Source organism: Pristis pectinata, chromosome 7 (genome assembly GCF_009764475.1).
Source record: "Pristis pectinata isolate sPriPec2 chromosome 7, sPriPec2.1.pri, whole genome shotgun sequence".
Lineage (NCBI taxonomy): Eukaryota > Metazoa > Chordata > Chondrichthyes > Rhinopristiformes > Pristidae > Pristis > Pristis pectinata.
Window position 1 is genome coordinate 85,871,538 of NC_067411.1, and position 23,188 is coordinate 85,894,725.

Consider the following 23,188-nt stretch of genomic DNA (forward strand, 5'->3'; position numbering starts at 1 on the left):
CAACAGTTGACGTTTCAGGTTGAAACCCCTTCAACAGAACTGGATGAAGTGTCTCGACCTGAAATATTGACTGTCCATTTCCCTCCATAGATGCTGCCTGACCGCTGAGTTCCTCCAGCTGCTTTGTGTGTAGCAACTATTTACACATATCTGCAATATTCCAAATTAGAAAAAAACTAAACAATTCCATGCTTTAGCTGAAGTAAAGCTAAATGAATGAATGTTCAGTAATGATCCATTCACTGATCTAATGGCAGCACTTTATATATTACCAGTGGCTACAGAGATCATACCACCCTACCTCCCAACATTGGATGTTAAACAAAGATGGACAAATGCCTCCTTATCTATATCTATTGTACTTGTGCCCAAGAAGAGCATGGTGACCTGCCTCAATAACTACTGCCCAGTAGCGCTTACATCAACCATAATGAAGTGCTTCGATAGGTTGGTTATGGTGCGAGTCAACTCCTGCTTCAGAGATGACCCGGATCCACTTTAATTTGCCTACCGCAACGACAGGTTAACAGCAGACGTGATTTCTCTGGCTCTTCGCTCTGCTGTGGACCATCTGGACAACAGGAACTCTTAGGTCAGGCAGCTGTTCATCGACTACAGCTCCGCTTTCAACACGATTAACCCATCCAAACTTATCATCAAGCCAAGACCTGGGCCTCTATACCTCTCTCTGCAACTGGATACTTGGCTTCCTCACCAGCAGAGCTCAATCAGGGTAGATTGGTAACATCCCATAAGCATGGGATCCACAGCAACTTGGCCGTTTGGATTCAGAATTGACTTGCCCTTAAAAGACAAAGGGTAGTGGTTGATGGGATTTATTCTGGTTGGAGATCCATGACTAGTGGAGTTCCGCATGGATCCATACAGGGACCTCTACCGTTTGTGATATATATAGATGGGTAGGTTAGTAAATTTGCAGATGATACAAATATTGGTGGTGTTGTGGATAGCATAGAAGACTGCCAAAGGATACAGCAGGATATAGATCAGTTGCAAATGTGGGCGGAGAAATGGCAGATGAAGTTTAATCCAGCCAAATGTGAGATGTTGCACTTTGGGAGATCAAATGTAAAAGGGACAGTACACTGCTAAAGGCAAGACTGGTAACAGTGTTGATGTACAAAGGGATCTTGGGGTGCAAGTCCATAGCTGCCTGAAGGTGGCTGCACGGGTTGATAAGGTGATAAGGCCTTTATTTGTTGAGGTAATGAGTTCAAGAGTCAGGAAGTTATGTTGCAGCTTTATAAAACGCTACTTAGGCTGCAACAGGAGTATTGCATTCAATTCTGCTTGTTCCATTATAGGAAGGATGTGGAGGCTTTGGAGAGGGTGCAGTAGAGGTTTACCAGGATGCTGCCTGGATTAGAGGGCATGTGCTATAAGGAGAGATTGGACAAACTTGGGTTGCTTTCTCTAGAGCAGCAGAGTTGGGGGAGACCTGATAGAAATTTATAAGATTATGAGAGGCTTAGATAGATTAGACAGCTGGTATCTTTTTTCCCCAGGGTTGAAATGTCTAATACTAGAGGCCGTGCATTTAATGTGAATATGGGCAAGTTCAAAAGAGGTGTGTGGAACAAGTTTTTTTTTTTACACAGAGAGTGGTGGGTGCCTGGAATACACTGCCATGGGTGGTCATGGAGGCAAATACAACAGGGGCATTTAAAAGGCTCTTAGATAGGCACATGAATGTGCAGAGAATGGAGGGATGTGGACATTGTGTAGGCAGAAGGAATTACTTTAGTTAGGTATTTAATTACTGTTAATTAGTTTGGCACAACATCGTGGCCCAATGGGCCTGTTCCTGCGCTGTACTGTTCAATGTTCTATCTCCTCCTCGCTGACCATCAACACAGGTGGACCTCAAGGCTGTGTGCTTAGCCCCCTGCTCTACTCTCTACACTCATGTGTCTGTGTGGCTAAGCACACTCCAATGCCATATATAAATTCACTGACAACAACACTGTTGTTGAACGAATCACAGGTGGTGAGGAGTCAGCGTACAGAAGTGAGATAGGACACCTGGTTGAGTGGTGCCACAACAACAACCTCTTGCTCAGTGTCAGTAAAACTAAAGAGCTGATTGTTGACTTTAGGAAAGGGAAGGAGGGTGAACATGTGCCAGTCTAAATTGGAGGAATTGGCGGTGCTGAGAGTCAGTAGCTTTAAATCCCTGGGCGTTATCATATCGGATGATCTGTCCTGGATGCAGATGCAATCACAAAGGTGCACCAGCATGTTTACTTTCATAGAAGGTTGAGGAGGTTCGGCAAGTCACTGAACACGAACTAATTTCTACAGATGTACTGTTGATAGCATCCTGACTGGTTCCAAGACAATCTGGTACGGCAACTCAAATGTGCTGGAACACAAGAAGCTGCAGAGAGTAGTGGACTCAGCCCACTAAATCATGGGCACATCCCTCCCCACCACCAGTAGTATCTACAGGAGATGCTGCCTCAAGGAGGAAACATCTATCAAAGATCCCCACCATCCAGGCCATATCATATTCTCGCAGCTACCATCAGGCAGGAGGTACAGGAGTCTGAATTCCCACACCACCAGCTTCAAGAACAGCTACTTCCCTTCAACCATTTGGTTCTTGAACCAACAAGCACAACCCTAATCACTACAGTTTAGCAACACTATGATCATTTTGCACTAAAATGGACTTTTTTTTTAGTTCTAATTGTGTTCTTTCTTGTAGAAATAGTGTATAATTTATGTTTTTCTCGTGAATGCTTATCTGATGCTTTGTCCCTGTGATGCTGCTGCAAGTGAGTTTTTCATTGTACTTGTGCAAATGACAATATACTTTGATCTTGTTTCTGATTTTGTAGATTCTGATACTGTGCACTAGCCCAGGTTAACGTCTTCAATCCATTGTCAAAACCAATCATGTCATAATTCCACAATAATGTCCCATATAATGGAAGTTACATTGCAAAAGCTAAAAACTGCTGGAGACTGTATCCAGTTGCACCTGTACTTGGATCACCTGAATCTAAAGCAAATATTTACAAACTGTCTTTTCCACACACCTTAAAGCTGATATAGTAAAATAAAATTGAGATAACGGATTGCATACATACCTGAATTAGATCCAAAATTCCTAGTTCACTCTCTGAGGAATCCACACAAAAGACAAAATATAAAGTTGCATAATGTCTGTAAATAAGTTTATTGTCTGCTCCACCAATTAACCTGAAAAACAAAATCACCAAAAACAGGTTACAGATAACATCAAGGCATTGCTTTTATCACACCACCAAAGCAACTTAATTTTACTAAGAGCAACATTGATGTATTCTTTATACAGGGAGCACAGTGGTGCAGTGGGTAGAGCCACTGCCTCACAGTGCCAGAGACCTGGGTTCAATCCTGACCTCAGGTGCGGTCTGCGCGGGGTTTGCACATTCTCCCTGCAACCACAGAGGTTTCCTCAGGGTGCTTCAAGTTTCCTCCCACCTCCCAAAGACGTGCAGATTGGTAGGTTAATTGACCACTGAAAATTGTCCCTGGTGTATGGATGGGCAAGTGATAATGTGGGAAGAATAAAGAAATTGTCATTAACGAAGTTTGAGTGTAAATTGATGGATGATGGTTAGTGTAACACAGTGGTGTGAAGGGCCCGTTTCTGTGCTGTCTCTCTTATGACTCAAGCTTTTAAAAAAAGCAATACAAAACTAGTGCTTTGGTTGCAAAGTGAGAAGTGGCATAAATTTTCAGTGTATACATAATTTAAAAGGCAACATTCTGACCTCCGGTTCTACAGTGTATATGCTTGTACAGACATGCCTTCTCCCATAGTATATACTATTTTTCCAAACAGAAAATGCATCTCACTCATGCTTTTACATTGCACTTGTGATGAGTAGATCTGAATATCAATCTTCCTTGGTAAGATTGCTTGGTAAGATCTTTGATTCATACAGCTACTTTACAAGGTTTAAACATCCACTGTTATAAAACAAAGTGGAAGTGTAAAGTGCAGAAAAACTTTAAAACCTGTGATTTGGAAAGGTCCATGCTAAAACTAAACTTTGATGTTTTTAAGGGGGAAAAACATCCATCAGGTCATCTTACACAGTTATGAGAAATTCAGTTAACACAATGTAACACAATATCCAGGCTGGTTTTAAACTTTGAGCTGTAACAGTGTATCAGTTTTCACTGCTATTCTATACACAGATGTTATTGGTCAGTTTTTGGTTCTTGTGAAATTCATATTACAAACTATTCTTTTGAAAGAACCAGAACCATTAAAAAACTACTTACATGCCACCTTCCAAGAAATTGCAGACGTTTTCATCTCTTTTCGACACCAAGTGGAACGTCTCCCTTATAATTTGTTGTTGAGTATCTTCACTCTGTAAAAGAATACAGATTCATTTATTATTTAAAAGCAGCTGTCATTGCATAAAAAGCTGGCAACTTTTAAAATAAAGTCTTTAATCAGACACTTGTGACTGCAAGCTGCAGTGTTAAACAACAGCAACAACACCTTATGTTCCAAAGCAGCATTTGTTTGATAGATTTGAGGAAGTAGTCAAAAAATGTGGGGTGTATAGTAAGCAAATTATAGTGAAACATACAACCAAAAGATGCCAATCTCCAAACAAGACCATTTTTTTTTCAGTCAATAACATCAGCTCTGCTTTCTGACATATCAAGTCCCAAAACTTGCAAACCTGAAGTGGATTGGAAGCAAATATCCCCATTTTAAAAGAACAGAGAATAGGTTCAAAGAGATCGAAAGAACTATTTCTACATGTTGGTGTTTCAGTTCATACAGAATGAGTCTATTACTCATTCTGTATGAACCCAAACACCAGCTTGTACTACCTGGTGCTACAAGGGGGTAAAACAAGGCAACAAAAAAATTCCTGAATTTTCTCCCTCTGGCCAAGAGACTGACCAATATTTGAATGTATTTTCCCACCTCGAAAAGATGAATTATACCACCTATTACGTCACATTTTTGTCTGCCTCGTTTCTCCCAGAAGTTAACAATTCTAATAAATATGATTCACAAGAAATACGCTGTTTATATTTTTTTCCTGAGTATTTCGTGATCTCTTTTCTTGGGCTAATTGTTAATTGGCCATTCCCCTCATTCCAACTAATTTTCAACTAAATGAAAACAAAAATAAAACTGCAGATACTGGACATCTAGAACAAAAACAGAAAACCTGGAAACACTCAGCATGTCCAGGCTGCATCTGTGGGAAGAGAAACCATCAACATTTCCGGTCAGAGACCCTTCATCAAGTCCTCCCCCTCTGCATTTCGCAACTCACGTCCATATTTGTCTATGTTCTCATTCTCTAACTGCTCACATTCGCTGATTGACCAGATAAACTCGTTTACAACTTATCCCCATGATAACCCAGGTTTCACCCTGTCAGAGACAGGCCCTCCCCTAACCTCCCTTCAGTTTTACAAACTTCTGTCTCCTTTTCAGTTCAGACGAAGGGCCTCCAACCTGAAACACTGACTTTGCTTTTACCAAAGGATTCATCGTGGAACTCCCAGGTTCCTTTCTAATTGTTCTGGGTACAATTTTAAGCAATACTTGAAATTAATTTTTGACTAATTTGCCACTTGACTCTTATTTAAAATCTTCCTCCTCTATGGTCCACCCATATACCACAGAAACTCTCACCAAAATAGCTTCACAATTTTTCTCCATCAGCCTCTATACCGTGTCTTCCCACCCACAGTGATCTCTATCTACAATTTAATTCATTACCTTCTGTGTTTTCTGGATTTGGTGACCACCCTTTCAAAAGCACATGGCCTAGCCAAATTTTAATGCTGGTGGTTGAGGCAGCTCTGGGTTGCAAGTTCCAGAAGATACACATTTACTTTTTGTGATTTCTTCTCCTCTAACTCCACTGTCAATGATTTTTAAAGCTGGCAGGATGAGAGCACATTGCACCCTGACCAGGTTTCTGATAGTGGTGGTGGTGAACAGGCCCCTGCAGATTTGATAGCAAGATAGATTTTGCCCCCCCCCCCCCCCCCCCCCCACTAATTACAGCAGCTTATGAGCCTGACTCTGCATAATCAAAGCAGAAGGAACACTCACTCAGAGGGAACCGAGGTCAGGCTAAGGGAAGTGAGTAAATGTTTTCTTGGCTTCCATTCCTCCACCGTTGCCTATAGTAATGTTTCTGCCAATCTCACTTCACTTCCACTCTGTGGCTTCCAGGTCTCTCTGCCACCTCCAGCCTCCCATTGCTGCTGCTGGATTACCTTACTCCCACCTACTCTGATGAGCAACTGGACAGAAATATCTTCTGGTGCTCAGAGGACAGCTGGACAAATGCTATTATAAGTGACAGAATCTTTGCGGGTCAGGATTGTCCCGGCAATTCCCGAAATAGGAACAAGCAGTCTAATCAGGTTCTTTGCCTTCCAAAATCTTTCTCTATCCAATTCTACCCAACTGCAGTGATCGGGATCACTTTACGTTAAATCTACCCATCTCCCAATAATAGCACTTCTACGATTTTAGCTCATCTTTCCTAACTTATTAAAACTTTACTGGCATTCTCAACTTTTAATAGCTGAGAGGGCATATTGTGATGAGAAAATTAGAATTCTGCAACTGGATTTAGATAGGACGAGTGTGTGGGTGAAAACATGGCAAATGGAGTTTAATGTGGGAAAGTTTGTGGTTATGCACTTTGCTAAGAGGAATCTAAAGGCAAACTATTATCTAAATGGAGAAAGATTGTAGATGAGTGAAGAATAGAAGAATCTAGATGCTATTGTACATAAATTGCAAAAGGTTAGCAAGCAGGTGCAGCAAGTGATTAGAAAAGCAAATGGCACATTGGAATTTACTGCAAGAGGATAGGAATTTAAAATGTACAAAGCAGTGTTGATTCTTGTAAATGTACAGGGTACTGGTGAGGCCACACCTGGAGTACTGTACACAATTTTGGTCTCCTTATTTAAGAAATGATATCCTGGCATCGGAGGCAGTCCAAAAGAGATTTACTAGATTAATTCCTGGGATAAGAGGGTTGTTTTATCACAAATGGCTAAAGAAATTAGATCTATATTCTTCAGAATTTAGAAGAATGAGGAGTGATCTTATTGAAACATACAGGATCCTTAAGGATGGGACAGAGTAGATGTTCTGACGATTCCACTAGTGAGTGAATCTCAAAACGAGGAGACATAATTACAAGAGTATGGGGCAGTCCTTAAAGCTGAGGTGCACAGGAAGTTTTTGATTGCAGAGTCTGGTAAAATGGTCTGTAGAAGGTTGTGGAGGTTAGATCATTTCAGTGATTTAAAGAGGAAGTAGACAAATTTTTAAAAAGATAGGGAACTTGGAGCTTTGGGAAGCTAGCACCAAAGAGGAGATGAGGCTTGGGCAGATCAGCCATGATCAAAATGAATTGCAAGGCAGGCTAATGGGGCCGGGTGGCCAACTCATACCCCAATTTTTCTTTCATTCTTACAGTTAATCTTCTAATTCACAAGCAATTTAGTCCATTAGGTTTGAAAACCCACTACCTAACTTTCGTTAAGTATTTGCATCAATGCTTAGCTTACTTTCTTACTGATTACAAAGATTCCTCTACTCTGGAACGCCACAAAAAACTTTTATTTACCATTTATGAAGACTAGTGAGCATGGTTGGGATGGGGGTGGAAAAAAGGTTCATAGACAATGATACAATTCCATTGGCTCTACAATTAAATCAGAGGAAATAGAATGGTTTGAGGAACTGCTATGGTAAGGTAATAGATCCATTTAAAAATGAAACTCAAGTACAGTGTTACAAGGGCCCTGTTATTGAGGAAGTTGGCCTGGGAGAGGGCACAACATTGACTTGCTTTTCCTTTCAGTGAATTTGGAGGGTTTTGTGGAGACAGCATTGGTGGTATTTTTACAATGGCTTGAGATGCCTCCTGTGAGTGATTCAGGTCTCAGAAGCATGTAGGAGGGCTGGGATCACTGCTGCCCTCATTTGTGAATAACTGACAGATGTGGTGGTGGTGTGTCCAGGTAGGGGGCAAGGAACAAAATTTAAAATTTTAGGCGACACAAGAATAACCTTTTTTCCTCTTTGTTATGGTATTAGTAGTTCTGAATGTTATCAAGAGTCAGTCACGTTGATTAGAAATTAGAGAATGCATTAAATCCTTAGCACTCCAGTAATAGTATGGAAGGGCTTAAAGAACAACTGCAGTGAATTTTCTGTCTACAGCTGAAAGGAGGAAATTGAAATATGTCAAGGGGATGAAGAGATGTTGAAGAATAGTGTATTCAACCATGAAGAGAGATTGGGAAAAAAAAAGGAGTTTACCACATGTACAGTCATATTGCAAGTCATTTTTTACTTTAGTTAAAAGCGTTGCCAATTCTCCAATTGGACCAGGTACCCATTAGAAAGATTCAGATATGGATTGCAGAAAGCTGGAGGCCGATTTGAGGTGACAAAACATTAAAGCACTTTAGAGAGGGAAGTGAGAGAAACTAAAACACACAGGACCTGCGAAGGGAACATTGTATCCACTTTAGTTTTCAATTCCTTTTTAAAAACTAGTACAAAGGTCAAATGGCTTTCTTTGGCAAAACTTTCATGGATCCATTTTTTGACCAACACCTCAGATAAATTTCAGTGGCAACAAAGTTATTCTTCACTACCAGGGGTTTGATTTCTGCATAAAAGTAAATTTGCAATTCATTTATAGTATCAAGTATTAACAAGGGTTGAAAGTACTTGTACTAGGTAACAGAAGCTAGACAAGGTCACTGTGAATCATATGTTCTCTAATATATACACAAAACAACAAGGTGTGGCTGGCAATCAATATATTGATTTTGATAAAATGGTATAATCCATTAATAAACAATTACAAGTGCTGACTGTAAGTTTAGAAAAGTAAAATCTATAAGAGATCATTATCAGAATATTTCTGTTGTGCAAATGTTATCAATAGGCTTGTTTAGTAGACTCTCACCAGTATTATTGCTGAGACTAGTCAATGAGCTTTAATATCATGCATAATACTTCTTGAATTTTGCCTCAATTTCATCATCATGTATTCCTCCCACCACCATCATCAGTGACACTATCTATAACAATGGAGCTAATTCCAGATCCCTTATCCATTACACAGCCTAGATTTATCACTCAAGAGTTGATGCATTTTTCTGAAATATTGCTGGGTTTTCAATTTTTTTTCTTCCATTCCATAACCAAGTGGATATTTATTAGTATACTTGTGCTCATACAGTGCCTTAAAAGTACTGAAATGGCTCAAAAGGTTTCATAAATTAGAACTTATATTTTATATAGTCAAATGCAGCAACATTCTACATGGAATGACAAAAAAATTAACATAAAATTTAAAGCCCTTTGTCTTACAAGTCTTGTGCTAAAAGGCACTTCAGACAATGCAGCACTCCCTCAGACAAGCACTGAAGCATTAGTCTAAATTATGCACACAATTTCTGTTGTAAAACTTGAAACTTATAGCAGACATCTACATTTTGTGCAAAGCTAATCTTCGTGTTGCTTACTTTAATACTGCCCATGCTATAGTTCTCATCACAAATGTACAATATAATCCAAAAAATACAGTAATTCTAAAATCTCACCTCAAGTTCCCAAACATTACACTGATTTTTTGAAATAAGACAAAGTAATATTTTGCATTTTGTGTAAACAATGCAGTGAAAAAATATAGATACAATGCAAAATACATCTAGTTAGCAAATAATTAACTGCTTCTTTAGGCATTTTTGAGATTAACAAAATATTTCAAGCGGAAAGGACTGAACTAAAACTGAATAGATTCAAAGCTGATTGTACCAAAAACCAACTTATTTATTCAACTTAATTAAATTACATTGAGAGCAATTTTTGTGCTAATAAAGTTGTTACATGTTCAAATTCTGAAGACACACATTTCAAAACCACATCTTTGAAGGATAACAATGTACAGAATATATTGTATTAAAAGCTACATATCGGATACCTATATATCGTATTAAAAGCTACAAAGTAAAATAATTCTGACTTTGAAAAACTGATGGAAAAAAAATGCTAAAGCACTTACGGCAGGCAGTACCATGCAGTCTAGGGCCCCAATGAGTCCTTCATAGTGAAATCACAACTTACTTGTACTATTTTCAATTAAGGGTACAGTGTTTGCTGCTTTTTCTTAAAGGGGAAAGTCAAGATGGGGGAAAAAAAAAGGGACTTTGCAACATGTCTCCATTCTGCATGCAAACATGGCCCTGGACTTTGGTTGCCTGGTGTTTAAATTCCCAGGTCTCTCACTCAGTGGAACCTCAGAAGGGTCTTCAATATTTCATTCTTTATTTAAGCTCTTTAGCATACTAATGCACAAAATCAGTGTAGGAGCACTCGAAGTCCCTTGAGCTTGCTCTGCCATTCAAGAAGTTCATAACCGATCTTATCTTGCCTTCAGTTATAGTTCCCTGACTTTTTCCTGATAACTCTGGGTTCCTCTATTGATCAAAGTTCTGCCCATCTCAGCTTTGAATAGATCAATTGCTTGGGGTGATGAATTTTGAAGACCCTCAACTCTCAAAAAATTTCCTGTTTTAAATAGGCAGCCCCTTTTCCTGGAACAATGATCCCTAATTTTAAGTTTCCCTATGGGGCTAACTAACCATCCTCTCAGCATCTATCTTGTCAAGTCCCTCAGAATCTGTTTCAATCTCTTTCGTTCTTCCAAATTCCATCAAGAATAAGCCCAACTTTCCTTTCTTTCTTTTTCAATCTTTTTATTAGTTTTCAAATTAATACAGATTGATATATAGCATCAATGTTTATACATGTAATACAAAGAGATCAGGATAACAATCATGGCATAGATAATCATAAAGAACAAACAAATATAAAAACTGTAGATCCAACGATCTCTTAGTAAGTGAATATAACATAAAAGGAAAGAAAAAGATTTATTATATAAATTAAAAAAAGAAAAAACCCCTCAAATCAATAAGAAAAATTATAAACAATATAAACTAAACAGAAAAATTTCAAAAAAAAAACAAACAAAAAAAAGACTGGGCTAAAATTTCTCAGTAGAAACAGAGCAATATTATGTCGTCAACTCCGTTCCTCTAAGCTGGAAACTTATTGAAAGGGGATCTATATCATGTGAAAATATTGAATAAATGGACTCCAAATATCTTCAAATTTAAGCGAAGGATCAACAGTGCCACTCCTAATTTTTTTTCAAGTTTAAACATGATATAGTTTGAGAAAACCATTGAAAAGTTGTAGGGGGTATTGGATCCTTCCATTTAAGCAAAATGGATCGTTTGGCCTCAACTTTCCTTTCAAGACAACTCCTCTGTCCCAGGATTCATCTTAGATAATTTTCCTCTGAAATGAGAAGAGCAAATCCATACATAGAATCCAGGTTTGGTATCACCAACATCCTGTACTGTTACAGTGAGACCATTGGAGACCATTCCATCCGCCTTCCTATTTACTGTATCTGCGGGCCAATCTTGTTTCACCCACCAGGACACCCATAATCTTGTGGTGTGGCTTTCTGGAGTCACTTTCTATTTAAATAATACTCTGCTTTTCATACCACAATGGATAACTTCATTTAATTTTATTTGCCAAACGTTCACCCACTCCCTTAACTGTATATCCCTTTGAAGACTCTTTCGCATCCTCCTCACAACTGGCTTTCCCACCTGGTTTTGTATTGTCAACAAATTTAGTAATACTACAACTCCATCCTTTCATTCAAGTCATACAGATTGATAATGGTTGAGGCCCGAGTACTGATCCCGGTAACATTCCACATGTTACGATTTGCCAACCTGAAAATGATTTATCCCAACCGTTTTTCTTCACATTAGCTAATCCTCCACGTCAAAGGTTTAAAAATTTTTTTTCAACATTATTGAATATCTTTGGGAAATCTAAAAATGCTACATTTAGTGGTTTCCCTACATCCACCCTGCTTATTACATCCTTAAATTCGTCAATAAATTTGTTGAACATGTTCTCCCATCAAAAAATCACGATGACTCTGCTTGATTATAATGTGACTTTTTGTATGTCCTTCACCTAGTTCCTTAGTAACATATTCCAACCTCCAAGACTTCATGCTAAGTTCAACAATTCCCAATGCCCCTCAGTTAACAAGTAATGGTCCTGCTATTTGTGTTTAGAACTCTAAACTTATTTTTTGTCTGTTTGATGGAATTTGAAATATTAAGTTTGTCTTCACAGATACTGCCTGATCTGATGAGTATTTTTTTTATATTGAAAATTCTTCCTTGTAGAATGACCAAAGATAAACTTAGTATTTCATAAAGTTGCAAGGTCTGTCCTATAGACATGTGTACAATGATACACAACTTAGGTAGTTTATATTAATCCAAAGCAGCTCCACCTTCAAATCAGTGTAGTGAAATTTGAAAATAACTACCAGAGTTTCTTCCAATTGTTAACCCACAGTTTCACACTTCTTATAGTGAACAGGTGGAAAAACAGGAGGTGCTATGCCCTCTGGCAAGATTACAGTTAATGAAAATCAGTTCTGATAAAGGGTCAAAGATGTGAAACGTTGACCGTTTTCCTTCCACAAATGCTGCCTGACCTGCTGAGTTCTTCCAGCATTTTCTGTTTATGTAATAGTACTGCCAACTCTTTTCTAACATTACGTCCAAAACAAAAATCAAAAACGTCCCTGTCCTTAATGATGGTGAGGCCAGCAAGCTAGGGAAAAAATTTCAACTATATTCTGCCAAGGATGTCAAATGGATGATCCATTTCATCTTCCTCCTGAGATCCCTATCATCAGCAGCCAAGTTGATCTATTCCATGTAACATTAAGAAATGAATGACTGTATTGAATATAAGTAGTGGTATAAAAGCTGAATGGTATAAAAAACAATGTGACCAGGTAACATTCTGGCTGTGTCACAGAAGATCTGTACTCTAGAACTTGACCCGTTTCTAGCCAACCTGTTCCAGTACATTTGAAACAACGGTATCAACCAGAAAATGCCGAAAAAATCCTCAGGTACATTCTGTATACAAAAAGTATGACAAATCCACTTCAGTCAATTACCACCCAATCAGTCCGCTCTCAATCACCAGCAAAGTGATGGAAGTTGTCACTGTCCAATAACACTCAGGTTACCAATAACCTGCATACTGATGTCCATTTGGGCTTTGTCAGGTCCACCTGGCTGCAGACCTCATCACAACCAAGGTCCAGACATGAAGAAAGAGCTGAATTCCAGAGGGGAGGTGAGAGCATCTTTGACATCAAGGCTGAATTTGGCAGGTGCTGGATGAAGGAGCCATGGCAAAACTGAGGTTGGTCAGCAGCAAAAGGAAAGCACTCCAATGGTTGGACTCTGCTCTAAGATGACTGTGCTTGTGGAGATCAGTCATCAACCCAGTTTAGGATGACCAAGTAATTGGTAAAAGGGAAAGTAGATTACAAGAATAATCAAGCAAGAGTCATAAAAACAGTCCATAAAATCTATTACAGATATGCAAAAAAAATGTTAATTTGGACCCTTTGTAGAGTATGAAACAAAAGGTTACAGTGGAAAATAGTAACGCAATAAAACAAATATTTTGTGTCTACCTTCATGGAAGACAGAAAAAAAACTCCCAGAAATAGTTGAAAGAAACAGAATAGAAAACCAACAGCTGAAACAAATTAGCTAGAGTAAAAATAATACTGGAGAAAATAATGGGAATAAAAGCAATCAAATTCCCAGAAACCTGATGATGTGTATACCAGGGTTTTGAAAGAGATCGCTTTGGAAATAGTGGACGCACTCAACATTCATAGATTCAGAATTACTTCACACAGATTGGAATTTAGCAGATTTAATCCCACTATTCAAAATAGGAGAGAGAGAGAGAGAGAGAGAAAATAGGGAACTACAGACTATAGAAAGTGTTAGAATATATTACTAAGTGTTAGTTGAGGACAGAGAAATAATAACAGTATTAAACAGAATCAAGGAAGATCGTTAAAAAGAAAATCATGTCACAGCTGCACTCAGGGAGGACATACTGGAGGGCTCATCTACTGAGGCAATATGGATAGAGTTTAAAAATAAGGAAGGTGTAATTACTCTGATGGATTACGCTATAGGTCTCCCAATAAATGCCAGGAGATAGAGGAACAGATATGTAGAGAGATTATTGAAAGATGTAAAAGCAATAAAGTTGTCTTATTGGAAGACTTTAACCGCCCCAATATTGACTGAGACTTCCTTAGTGCAAGAGACTTAGATGGGGCAGAATTTGTTAGGTGTATCCAAGAGGTTTCTTGAAGCAGTTTGTTAATCAACTAGAGAGATCATACTAGATCTTGGATTGGGAAACAAGCCTGGCCAGGTGATTGGGGTTTCAGTGGGAGACCATTTTGGGAACAGTGATCACAACTCCTTAATTTTTAAGACAGCTATGAATAAGGATAAGTCCGGACCTTGGGAGAAAGTGTTAAATTGGGGGAGAGCAAATTACAATATTATTAAGCAGGAGCCAGGGAGAGAAGATTGGGAGCAGCTGTTATTGGGCAAGTCCACATCTGGCATGTGGAACTCAATTATAGACCAATTAATCAGAATTTAGAACTGGCTTGTTCCAGTAAGGATGGCAAGGTTCAGGAACCTTGGATAACGAGAGGTGTAAATTTAGTCACAAAGAAAAAGGAAGCGTTTGTAGGGTTTAGGAAGCTGAAATCAAAAAAAGCCATTAAGGAACACAAGGAAAGTAGGAAAGAACTCAAGCAGGGAAATGAGGAGGGTCAAAAGGGGCCTTTTGAAATGTCCTTGGCGAGTAGTATTAAGGAAAATCCAAAGGCATTTTATACATACATTAAAAACAAGAGGGTAGCTAGGAAGAGAGTAGGACCATTCAAGAATAAAGCAGGGAATTTATGCCTAGAGCTAGGGAATGTGGATGAAGCACTAAATGAGTATTTCATGGCTGTATTTACCAACAAGAAGAAGAACGTGGAGGATAGTGAGCTCACTGTGGGGTATGCTAATAACTTAGGGCACATTGAGATCAAGGTGGTGGTGGGTCTACTGAAGAACATTAGATGGATAAATCCCCAGGGCCTGATGGGATCTATCCCAGGTTATCGAGAGGCAAGAGAGAAGATTACTGGGGTCTTGACAAAGATCTTTGTATCGTCTCTATCCACAGGCAAGGTTCCAGAAAACTGGAGATTAGCCAATGTTGTTCCTTTGTTTACGAAGGGCAATAGGGGTAACAACATCAGTGGTAGGGAAGTTACTGAAGAGGATTCTTAGGGATAGGATATACTCACATTTGGAAAAGCAAGGGTTTATTAGGAATAATCAGCATAGCTTTGTGTGGGGTAGGTCATGCCTTACAAACATGGGCTTTAGTAAGACATTTGACAAGGTCCCTCATGGTAGGCAGATCCAAAATAGTGATCACTTGTGATCCACAGTCACTTGGTAGCTTGGATTCAAAATTGGCTTTGCCAGAGAAGACAGAGGGTAGTGGCAGAGGGGTGTTATTTTGACTGGTATATATAATGACTTGGACGAAAATGTAGATGGGCTGATTAGTAAGCTTGCAGATGACAAAAATTGGTGGAGTTGTGGATAGTGAAGAACGTCAAAGGATACAGCAGAATATTAGATCAGCTACAGATATGGGCAGAGAAATGGCAGATGGTGTCTAATCTGGGCAAGTGTGAGGTGTTGAACTTTGGAAGATCAAATGTAAGGGGAAAGTATACAGTAAATGGCAAGACCCTTAGATCCAAGTCCGTAGCTTCCTGAAAGAGGCAACACAAATAGATAGGGTGGTAAAGGTGGTGTATGGTATGTTTGCCTTCATCAGATGGGGCATTGAGCATAAGTCAAGAAGTCACATTGCAGCTATATTTGGTTCGGCCACATTTGGACCATTGTGCGCAGTTCAGGTTGCCGCATTACAGGAAGATGTGGAGACTCTGGAGAGGATGCAGAAGAGGTTCATCAGGAGGCTGCCTGGATTAGAGAGTATTAGCCGTAGGAAGAGGTTGGACAAACTTATGCAATTGTTTTCTCTGTAGCGTCGGAGCCTGAGGGGAGTCCTGATAGAGATTTATAAAATTTATGAGAGGTAGAGGTATTGGTTTTTTGGTTTATTATTACAGCATAGATAATGTCTTTTTCCCAGGGTAGAAATGTCAAATACTAAGAGGGCATAGCTTTAAGGTGAGGGGTGAAGGTTTAAAGATGTGAGGGGTAAGAATTTTTTTTACACTGCGTGGTCGGTGCCTGAAACGCGCTACCAGGGATGGTGGTGGAAGTGGACATGATAGTGTTCAATAGGCATTTAGACAGGCACATGAACGTGCAGGGAGAGAGGTTTAGTTTAACTTGGCATCATGGTCGGCACAGACATCATGTGCCAAAGTCCTGTGCTGTACTGTTATGTTTTATGTTCTTTATTCAACAAATCTGTTAGTCCTTCTTAAGGCTGTAATGAGCAGAATAGTTGAGGAGCTCGTGCATGATGCATTTGGACTTTCAGAAAGTCTTTCATAAGGAGTCGCACATTAGACAGAATTGGAGCACATGGAATTAGGGGGAATATAATGGCAATGGAAAGGATATTTAATGGACAGAAGGAGTAGGGGTGGTCATATTGTTTTCAGGTTGAGAGGATGTAATGAGTGGAGGGGATCTCAGGGAACAGTACTGGAGCCTCAGCTGTTCACAATCTATTTCCAAGAAGGGAATGAGTGTAATACATCCAGATTTGCCGATGACACAAAGCTAGGCAGCAGTGTAAGTTATGAACAGTGCGCAGTGAAGTTTCAGGAGGATAGAGCAGAGGGATACAGACCGTGTGCAGGCACATGGGATTAGTTAGAATGGCAATATGGGCAGCACAGACATGGTGGGGTGAAGGGCTGGTTTCTGTGCTCTACTTTTCTATGTTCTATATAGAGATATCAATCAAAAAGGGAACAGGGTTAGTACATGCAAGTGATGCTGTAAAAGATCAACCATGATCTTACTGAATAGTGGAGCAGGCATGTGGAACTGAATGGCTAACCTACTGTTATTTTGATCTGTACGTATCCCTTACAGGTGCTGGTAAAGCTGATTAGTTCCAAACATGGCTGTTGCACAAAACCACTCAACTAATCATCAAGATATCTACACTCAAAAACAATTAGAGTTTCAGAGACATAACCTAATTTGACACAAATAAGAGAACAAAATGAAGTAAAGAATAGTTAAGTATCTAAATTCCTTTCTGATCAATCCTTTATATGCCATCCACATCACACCCTTATTCACCCACCTAAAAAAGCTAATCAAAGATTAACTCTGGTCTTTAAACAGAAACTGTCTTTCCAAAATACATTATTTATAAAGATAAGCTGGAATGTGAATGATAAAGTATCATTGACTTGTGTCTAATTGGCCTTTATACATCTTTCTTGGTTATATTTTCAAACACCTCTATGCACAGGTGATTTCCAATTTCATGTACCTGTATACATTATTCAGTAGTTGCGACATGAGAATTGCTGGTGGTTTAAGGAACCATTCCATCTTCTATCCAAAACTTTGATATATTCTACAGCAAGAACCACATAGAAACAATAAATAATTACTTTTTTTGGGGGGGAAACAAATTGTTTTGTTTTTAAACTAATACACCAACTTCACACATATAAGCTACTGGAAGTGATTGTACATCAACTTTCAGATTATTTTGATCTCACTTTCTTTTTAAACCAATAAAGATCATTTTCACAAGTCACAAAAGACCTTTGGATTCTCACAGGTCACACAGAGTTGGCGCTATTTTAAAAAAAAATAGAAACCCAAATTCCAGGGAATGCACTAGTTTGTGTCATCTCTTCCTGGAACTAAGAGTCCAGGAATCATTAAATCCACAACGACCAAGACAATCAGGGGCGATGTCAAAACTATACAGCATCCCACGTGTGGTCAAACCAATGCTTTTTTTTACGGCTGCAGGTTAACTTCTAGCCCAGGCACTCCTGTCTTCAGAATCACATTTTGCAAAAATAATAATAACAAGCATTTTTGCAATTCACAAGGAGCTCTCTGTGCGGATACCAGACTGAGTGCTGCTCCACGGCAAACGGGGCAGCCTGGCCACGCCGGAGGTTTGCGGGAGCGGGGAGGGGGGAGCGCTCCCCCCCCCCCTGCCCGGGGCGCGCGAACCCCCCACCCACCGGCTGGGGAGAGCGAACCCCCCCCCCCAACCGCCCGGGGCGCGAGAAGCGCGAGCCCCTTACCCGGGGCGCGTGTCCCGGGTCAACGTTCTGACGGGCGGCGCGCGGCAGCTGCGAGCTAACGGCCGCCCGGCCGGCCGCCCCTCGTACTCACATAGCGCTCGTAGAACTTGGAGAGGCGCGGCTTGCCGTGGTTGTTAAATATCAGGATGGCTTTGATCATGATGACTGGACGGCTGTGGTCCTGAGGCACCGACTGACAGCAGCAACTGAGGCGGAATTTCTCCGAAACATGAACGAAGAGAGGTGGAAGTACGGAACTGAATTGCAAACAAACTCCTCCTTCGTCAAGGCTTTGAATGGCGACGGCAGCCGCCGCGGCGCAAGAAAGGTGGCGGAAAGTGACTGCGCTATTTCGAAATCTCAATGAGTCGAGATAGAAAACTGAAGGATGTTGGAAATCCTCAGCAGGTCAATGCCATCCGTGCAGGGAGAAACGTGGTTTATCGTGTTGAAATGCTAACTCTGTTTCTCTCCGATGCCGCCTGACCACTGACTATTGGAGCAATCTTCTTTTCTTCGGATTTCCAGCATCTGCATTTTGTTGTGCTTTTCAGGTGGATGCAGACTAATATTTTTTTAATTCTGATTTGGAATCCTTTAAAAATCCAACACATTTTAAATCACTTTATACTTGGTTTCATTAAGAAATGTAGCACTTGCAACAGTCATTTCATAATGATTGATGTATTTGCACCTTTTATGGTTTATAATCTTTAATACGCTATTGTATCAGATACTTCTGTTAGTTGGGTGTTGTTTGCCTTCAATAAAAAGGAAAACTTTCGCCTCTTTCACTTTAATTCTTCATCCCACTCCCACTCTGGCCTCTCTAACTTTGGTCTCCTACATTGCTCCAAGCTGAACTTAAGTATTTCAGCTTATAATTAGGAACATTGCAGTCCTTGGAACTTAATATTGAAGTTAACCTTTTTTTATTCTGTGACCATAGATTGGGATGTACCTTTTGGCTTCAATTTGTGTCTTTTTTACTCTTCTGCCTCCACCTGTCAGTTTTTAAAGTGATTGTTACATTCACAAGTTTAGTCTCCACTCTATCATAGACATTCCCTCTGTTTTTCCACCATCCACCCGCTCTGCAACTTAAACCATGCTGTTTTCTTACTTTTTCAGTTCTGATGAAGAGTCCTTGAACCAAAACTTTGACTCTGCTCTTCTTCCTTCTGAAGACTTTTTTTCACAGTTTATGTTTACACCAAGTGCAGCATGGGTGGACTCATGTCGTGCCATGGATTTGAATTTTAACACTCTGAAATGCTGCACTGTTGAATAAATTACGCCATAGTCACTGAACTACTGCAATGTAGCCTTTCCACATTTAGTTAAGGATATTAAATAATATTAGGCAGGTTGTAGGAGAAAGTTGAAAGAATATTTCCATTTTTAACTATGGTGGTTCCCAGTAAGTGAGGGAAGAGTAAGAATGAAATGCCTTCCAGTGTCCTCAGCTTAAGTAAAAGCAGGTGGCTAATCCTTCTCGATCTCTTCCGGAGATCATCACTATCATGGCTGTCAGTGTTGATAGCAAGTGTTGTCTTGATATCAAAGACAGTCTGTCTAGCCTCACTCCTACATCTCAGCCTTTTTCACAAGCATGTGATGATATGTGATGTTAATTGTTCTTGCAGTAATTGGTGACCAGAACATAGAACAGTACAGCACAGGAACAGGCCCTTCAGCCTATGATGCCAAATTAAACTAATTCCACCTGCCTGCACGTGGTCTATTTCACTCCATTCTCTGCCTGTTCATGTGCCTGTCTAAATGCCTCTTAAACGTTGCTTTCATATCTGCTCCCACCACCTCCACTGGCAGCACATTCCAGACACCTACCACTCCCTGTGTTTAAAGTAAAAATTGCTTCACAAATCTCCTCTAATCTACCCCCTTCTCACCTTAAAGACAAGATAATATATCTTTATTAGTCACATGTACATCAAAACACACAGTGAAATACATCTTTTGCATAGAATGCTCTGGGGGCAGCCCGCAAGTGTCGCCATGCTTCTGGTACCAACATAGCATGCCCACAACTTCCTAACCTGTATGTCTTTGGAATGTGGGAGGAAACTGGAGCACCCGGAGGAAACCCACACAGACACGGGGAGAATGTACAATCTCCTTACAGACAGTGGCCGGAATTGAACCCGGGTCGCTGGCATTGTAAAGTGTTACGCTAATCGCTACACTACCGTGCTTGCCCTCTATGTCCTCTATAGCTATGTCCTCTAGTATTTGACATTTCCACATAGGAAAAAGAGTCTGACTATCTACCCAATCTCTTCCTCTCATAATTTTATGTACTTCTATCAGGTTGCCCCTCAGCCTCCAGCATTCCAGAGAAAACAATCTCTAAGTTTGCCCAAGCTCCCTTTATAGCTAAGACGCTCTAATCTAATCAACGTCCCTGTGAACCTCTCTGCACCCTCTCCAAAGCTCAACATCCTTTCTGTAATGCAGTAACCAGAACTACACACAATATTCCAAATGTGGCCTAACCAAAGTTTTACAGAGCTACAACATGACTTGCCAACTTTTATGCTCCCCAACCGATGAAGGCAAGCATACCATATGCCTTCTTTACCACCCTTTCCACTTCTGCTGCCATTTTCAGGGAGCTGTGGACTCGTATCCCAAGATCCTTCTGTACATCAGTGTTCCTAAGGGTCCTGCCATTTACTATACCTTCCTCTTCCATTTGACATCCAAAAGTGCAACACCTCACACTTGTCCAGATTAACCTCCATCTGCCATTTCTTTGTCCATATTTCCAACTGATCTATATCCTGCTGTATCCTTTGACAACCTTCCTCACTATTCATAACTGCTCCCAGTGCAGCAGTGACTCAGAGCTTGATTACATGGTTGATGATATCTTTATTAATTTACATCATAAACAATGAAAGGTCAATAGTCTGAAATATTCACCCTGATTCTCTTCCAAAACTTTGCCCAACTTGTCAAGTATTTCCAGCAACAGCAGTTATTATATGAGAGATGGCCATATGCGTAATCAATTGTTTTCTAAGCAGATTGCCATTAAGGTTTCTGCCTGTAGATGTCAGGTATGCTCTTTATATTGTAAAATAATTATTATAAAGTTTTATTTTTCTTGACCTCCTGTACAGACCATTTCCTGTTCAAAGATTAGGGGAACAAATTTTATCTAGAATCCTTCAAATAGCTCAACTGTCATAGATGGGAATGAAGTTGGAATATGGTAGATCTAAACCCAGAGCTCTGAAATACCTGATGTTCTTAGTTCTGAGGCACAGATATTAAAGCTGAAATTCTTGGATGCCCACACACATCTCCTAGGGAGTGACAGTTGTATACTGTGGAACAAGTATATACTGGGCCCTCTCAGTATATCAGCACATTTTCCCAATACCGAGCAATGGCACCAGAACGTAGATTCGGTCAGACCACCACTGCTCTAGACCAATTACAGGAATCTGTGCTTTGGCCCCCACAGAACTTTTGCATTCAGAAATTATTGGCCATGAGTATCTCAAGGATTCAACACAGAAGGTGTCTAAATGATCCAAATATCCTTTGATGCAAAATGAAGGAAACAGGAAACTGTAACTAGGATTTTTCTGCAGAAGGGCTCTGTCAGAGTTGATGCCTGTCTACCAAATGCTTCCCTCAGGTTGTCCTTGTGCAATGCTTTTCCTCTTCCTCTTTCAATTAATTGGGTGTTGGTATTTGCAACAAGCCATGATAATTCACGGCACTGTCTGAGGTATACTTCAGTGAATTCCCTGATGGTCGAGATACCTGAACCTTTGCTTGAGCATCCTTACCACATTCATAGATCCACAACAATTAATGGTATTGAAGGAAGCTTATTGCACCAACGTTTGTTAAGTATTGAAAGTTTGCTCTGGTTTCAGTTGTAGTTATGCTGCTTGGACGGTGCAGTGCTGTAGTGCTGTTATCATCCAATTCTGCAAGAGGTTGTTCTCAGAGCCAAGGCAAAAATGCTTTGCACTTGAGGGAACATAGTACCTGCTGCAAAGATGTGAGCTTGTGATGCTGATGCTGGAAATCTAAAGTAAAACCCAAAAACCACAGGAAATACTCAGCAGGTCAGACTGTATCTGTGGGAAGAGAAACGGAGTTAATATTTCAGGTGGAAGACCTTTGGTCAGAACTGGGAAGGAGACAAAAGAAGCTCATTAAGCTGCAGGGAAGGTGGGGGAGGAAGATGACTGGGGATAAGCTGTAAACAATGAGTGAATGGGAGCAGTTAGAGAGTGAGAACATAGACAAAAGAATGTAGGAATTGTGAAATGCAGAGCAGGAAGATGCCTGGCAGGTCCTCCACTTCCAGTGGAATAGAAACAGCCTTCTGGACTTGATATTGAATCTACACCTTTAAGTAACTTGATTCATCTGTATCAGTTGTCCACCTGTGATATCAGATCAGCTTGTTTGTTCTGGGAGGGATTGGGTAGGCTGGGCTTGTTTTCCTTGGAGCAAAGGGGGTCGAGGGATGACCTGATAGAAGTATATAAGAGAGGCATAGATAGAGGAGATGGTCTATATCTGTTTCACGTGGTAGGGGTATTGAAAACAAGAGGACATGGTTTTACGATGACAGGAAGGAGATTTAACTGGGATCTTGGGTAAGTTTTTTTAAACAGTGGTTGATATCTGGAATACATTGCCAGTGGAGGTGGTGGAATTAGTACAATTAAGAGGCATGTGGACAGAAACCTAAGCAGGCAAGGCATAGAAGATGCAGTCCTTAAACGGCCAAATGGGATTAGTGTAAATGGGTAAAAAGGTCGGCATGGACGTGGTGGCCCAAGGTTCCATTTCTGTGCTGTATTAGTATT

General features: G+C 40.1%; 1 protein-coding gene across 1 annotated transcript in view; it reads right to left on the reverse strand.

Annotated features, from left to right (window-relative positions):
- The window catches only part of LOC127572825 (AP-3 complex subunit sigma-1), a 61,019-nt gene extending 42,081 nt beyond the window's left edge, over nucleotides 1–18,938 (reverse strand). The window contains exons 1-3 of the mRNA XM_052020479.1: nucleotides 18,418–18,938; nucleotides 4,300–4,391; nucleotides 3,114–3,225 (exon numbers count right to left, since the gene is read on the reverse strand). Coding sequence (XP_051876439.1) covers nucleotides 3,114–3,225; nucleotides 4,300–4,391; nucleotides 18,418–18,486 — 273 coding nt within the window. The 5' untranslated portion in view covers nucleotides 18,487–18,938. The remainder of the gene's footprint in view (nucleotides 1–3,113; nucleotides 3,226–4,299; nucleotides 4,392–18,417) is intronic.
- Nucleotides 18,939–23,188: the final 4,250 nt, after the last annotated feature.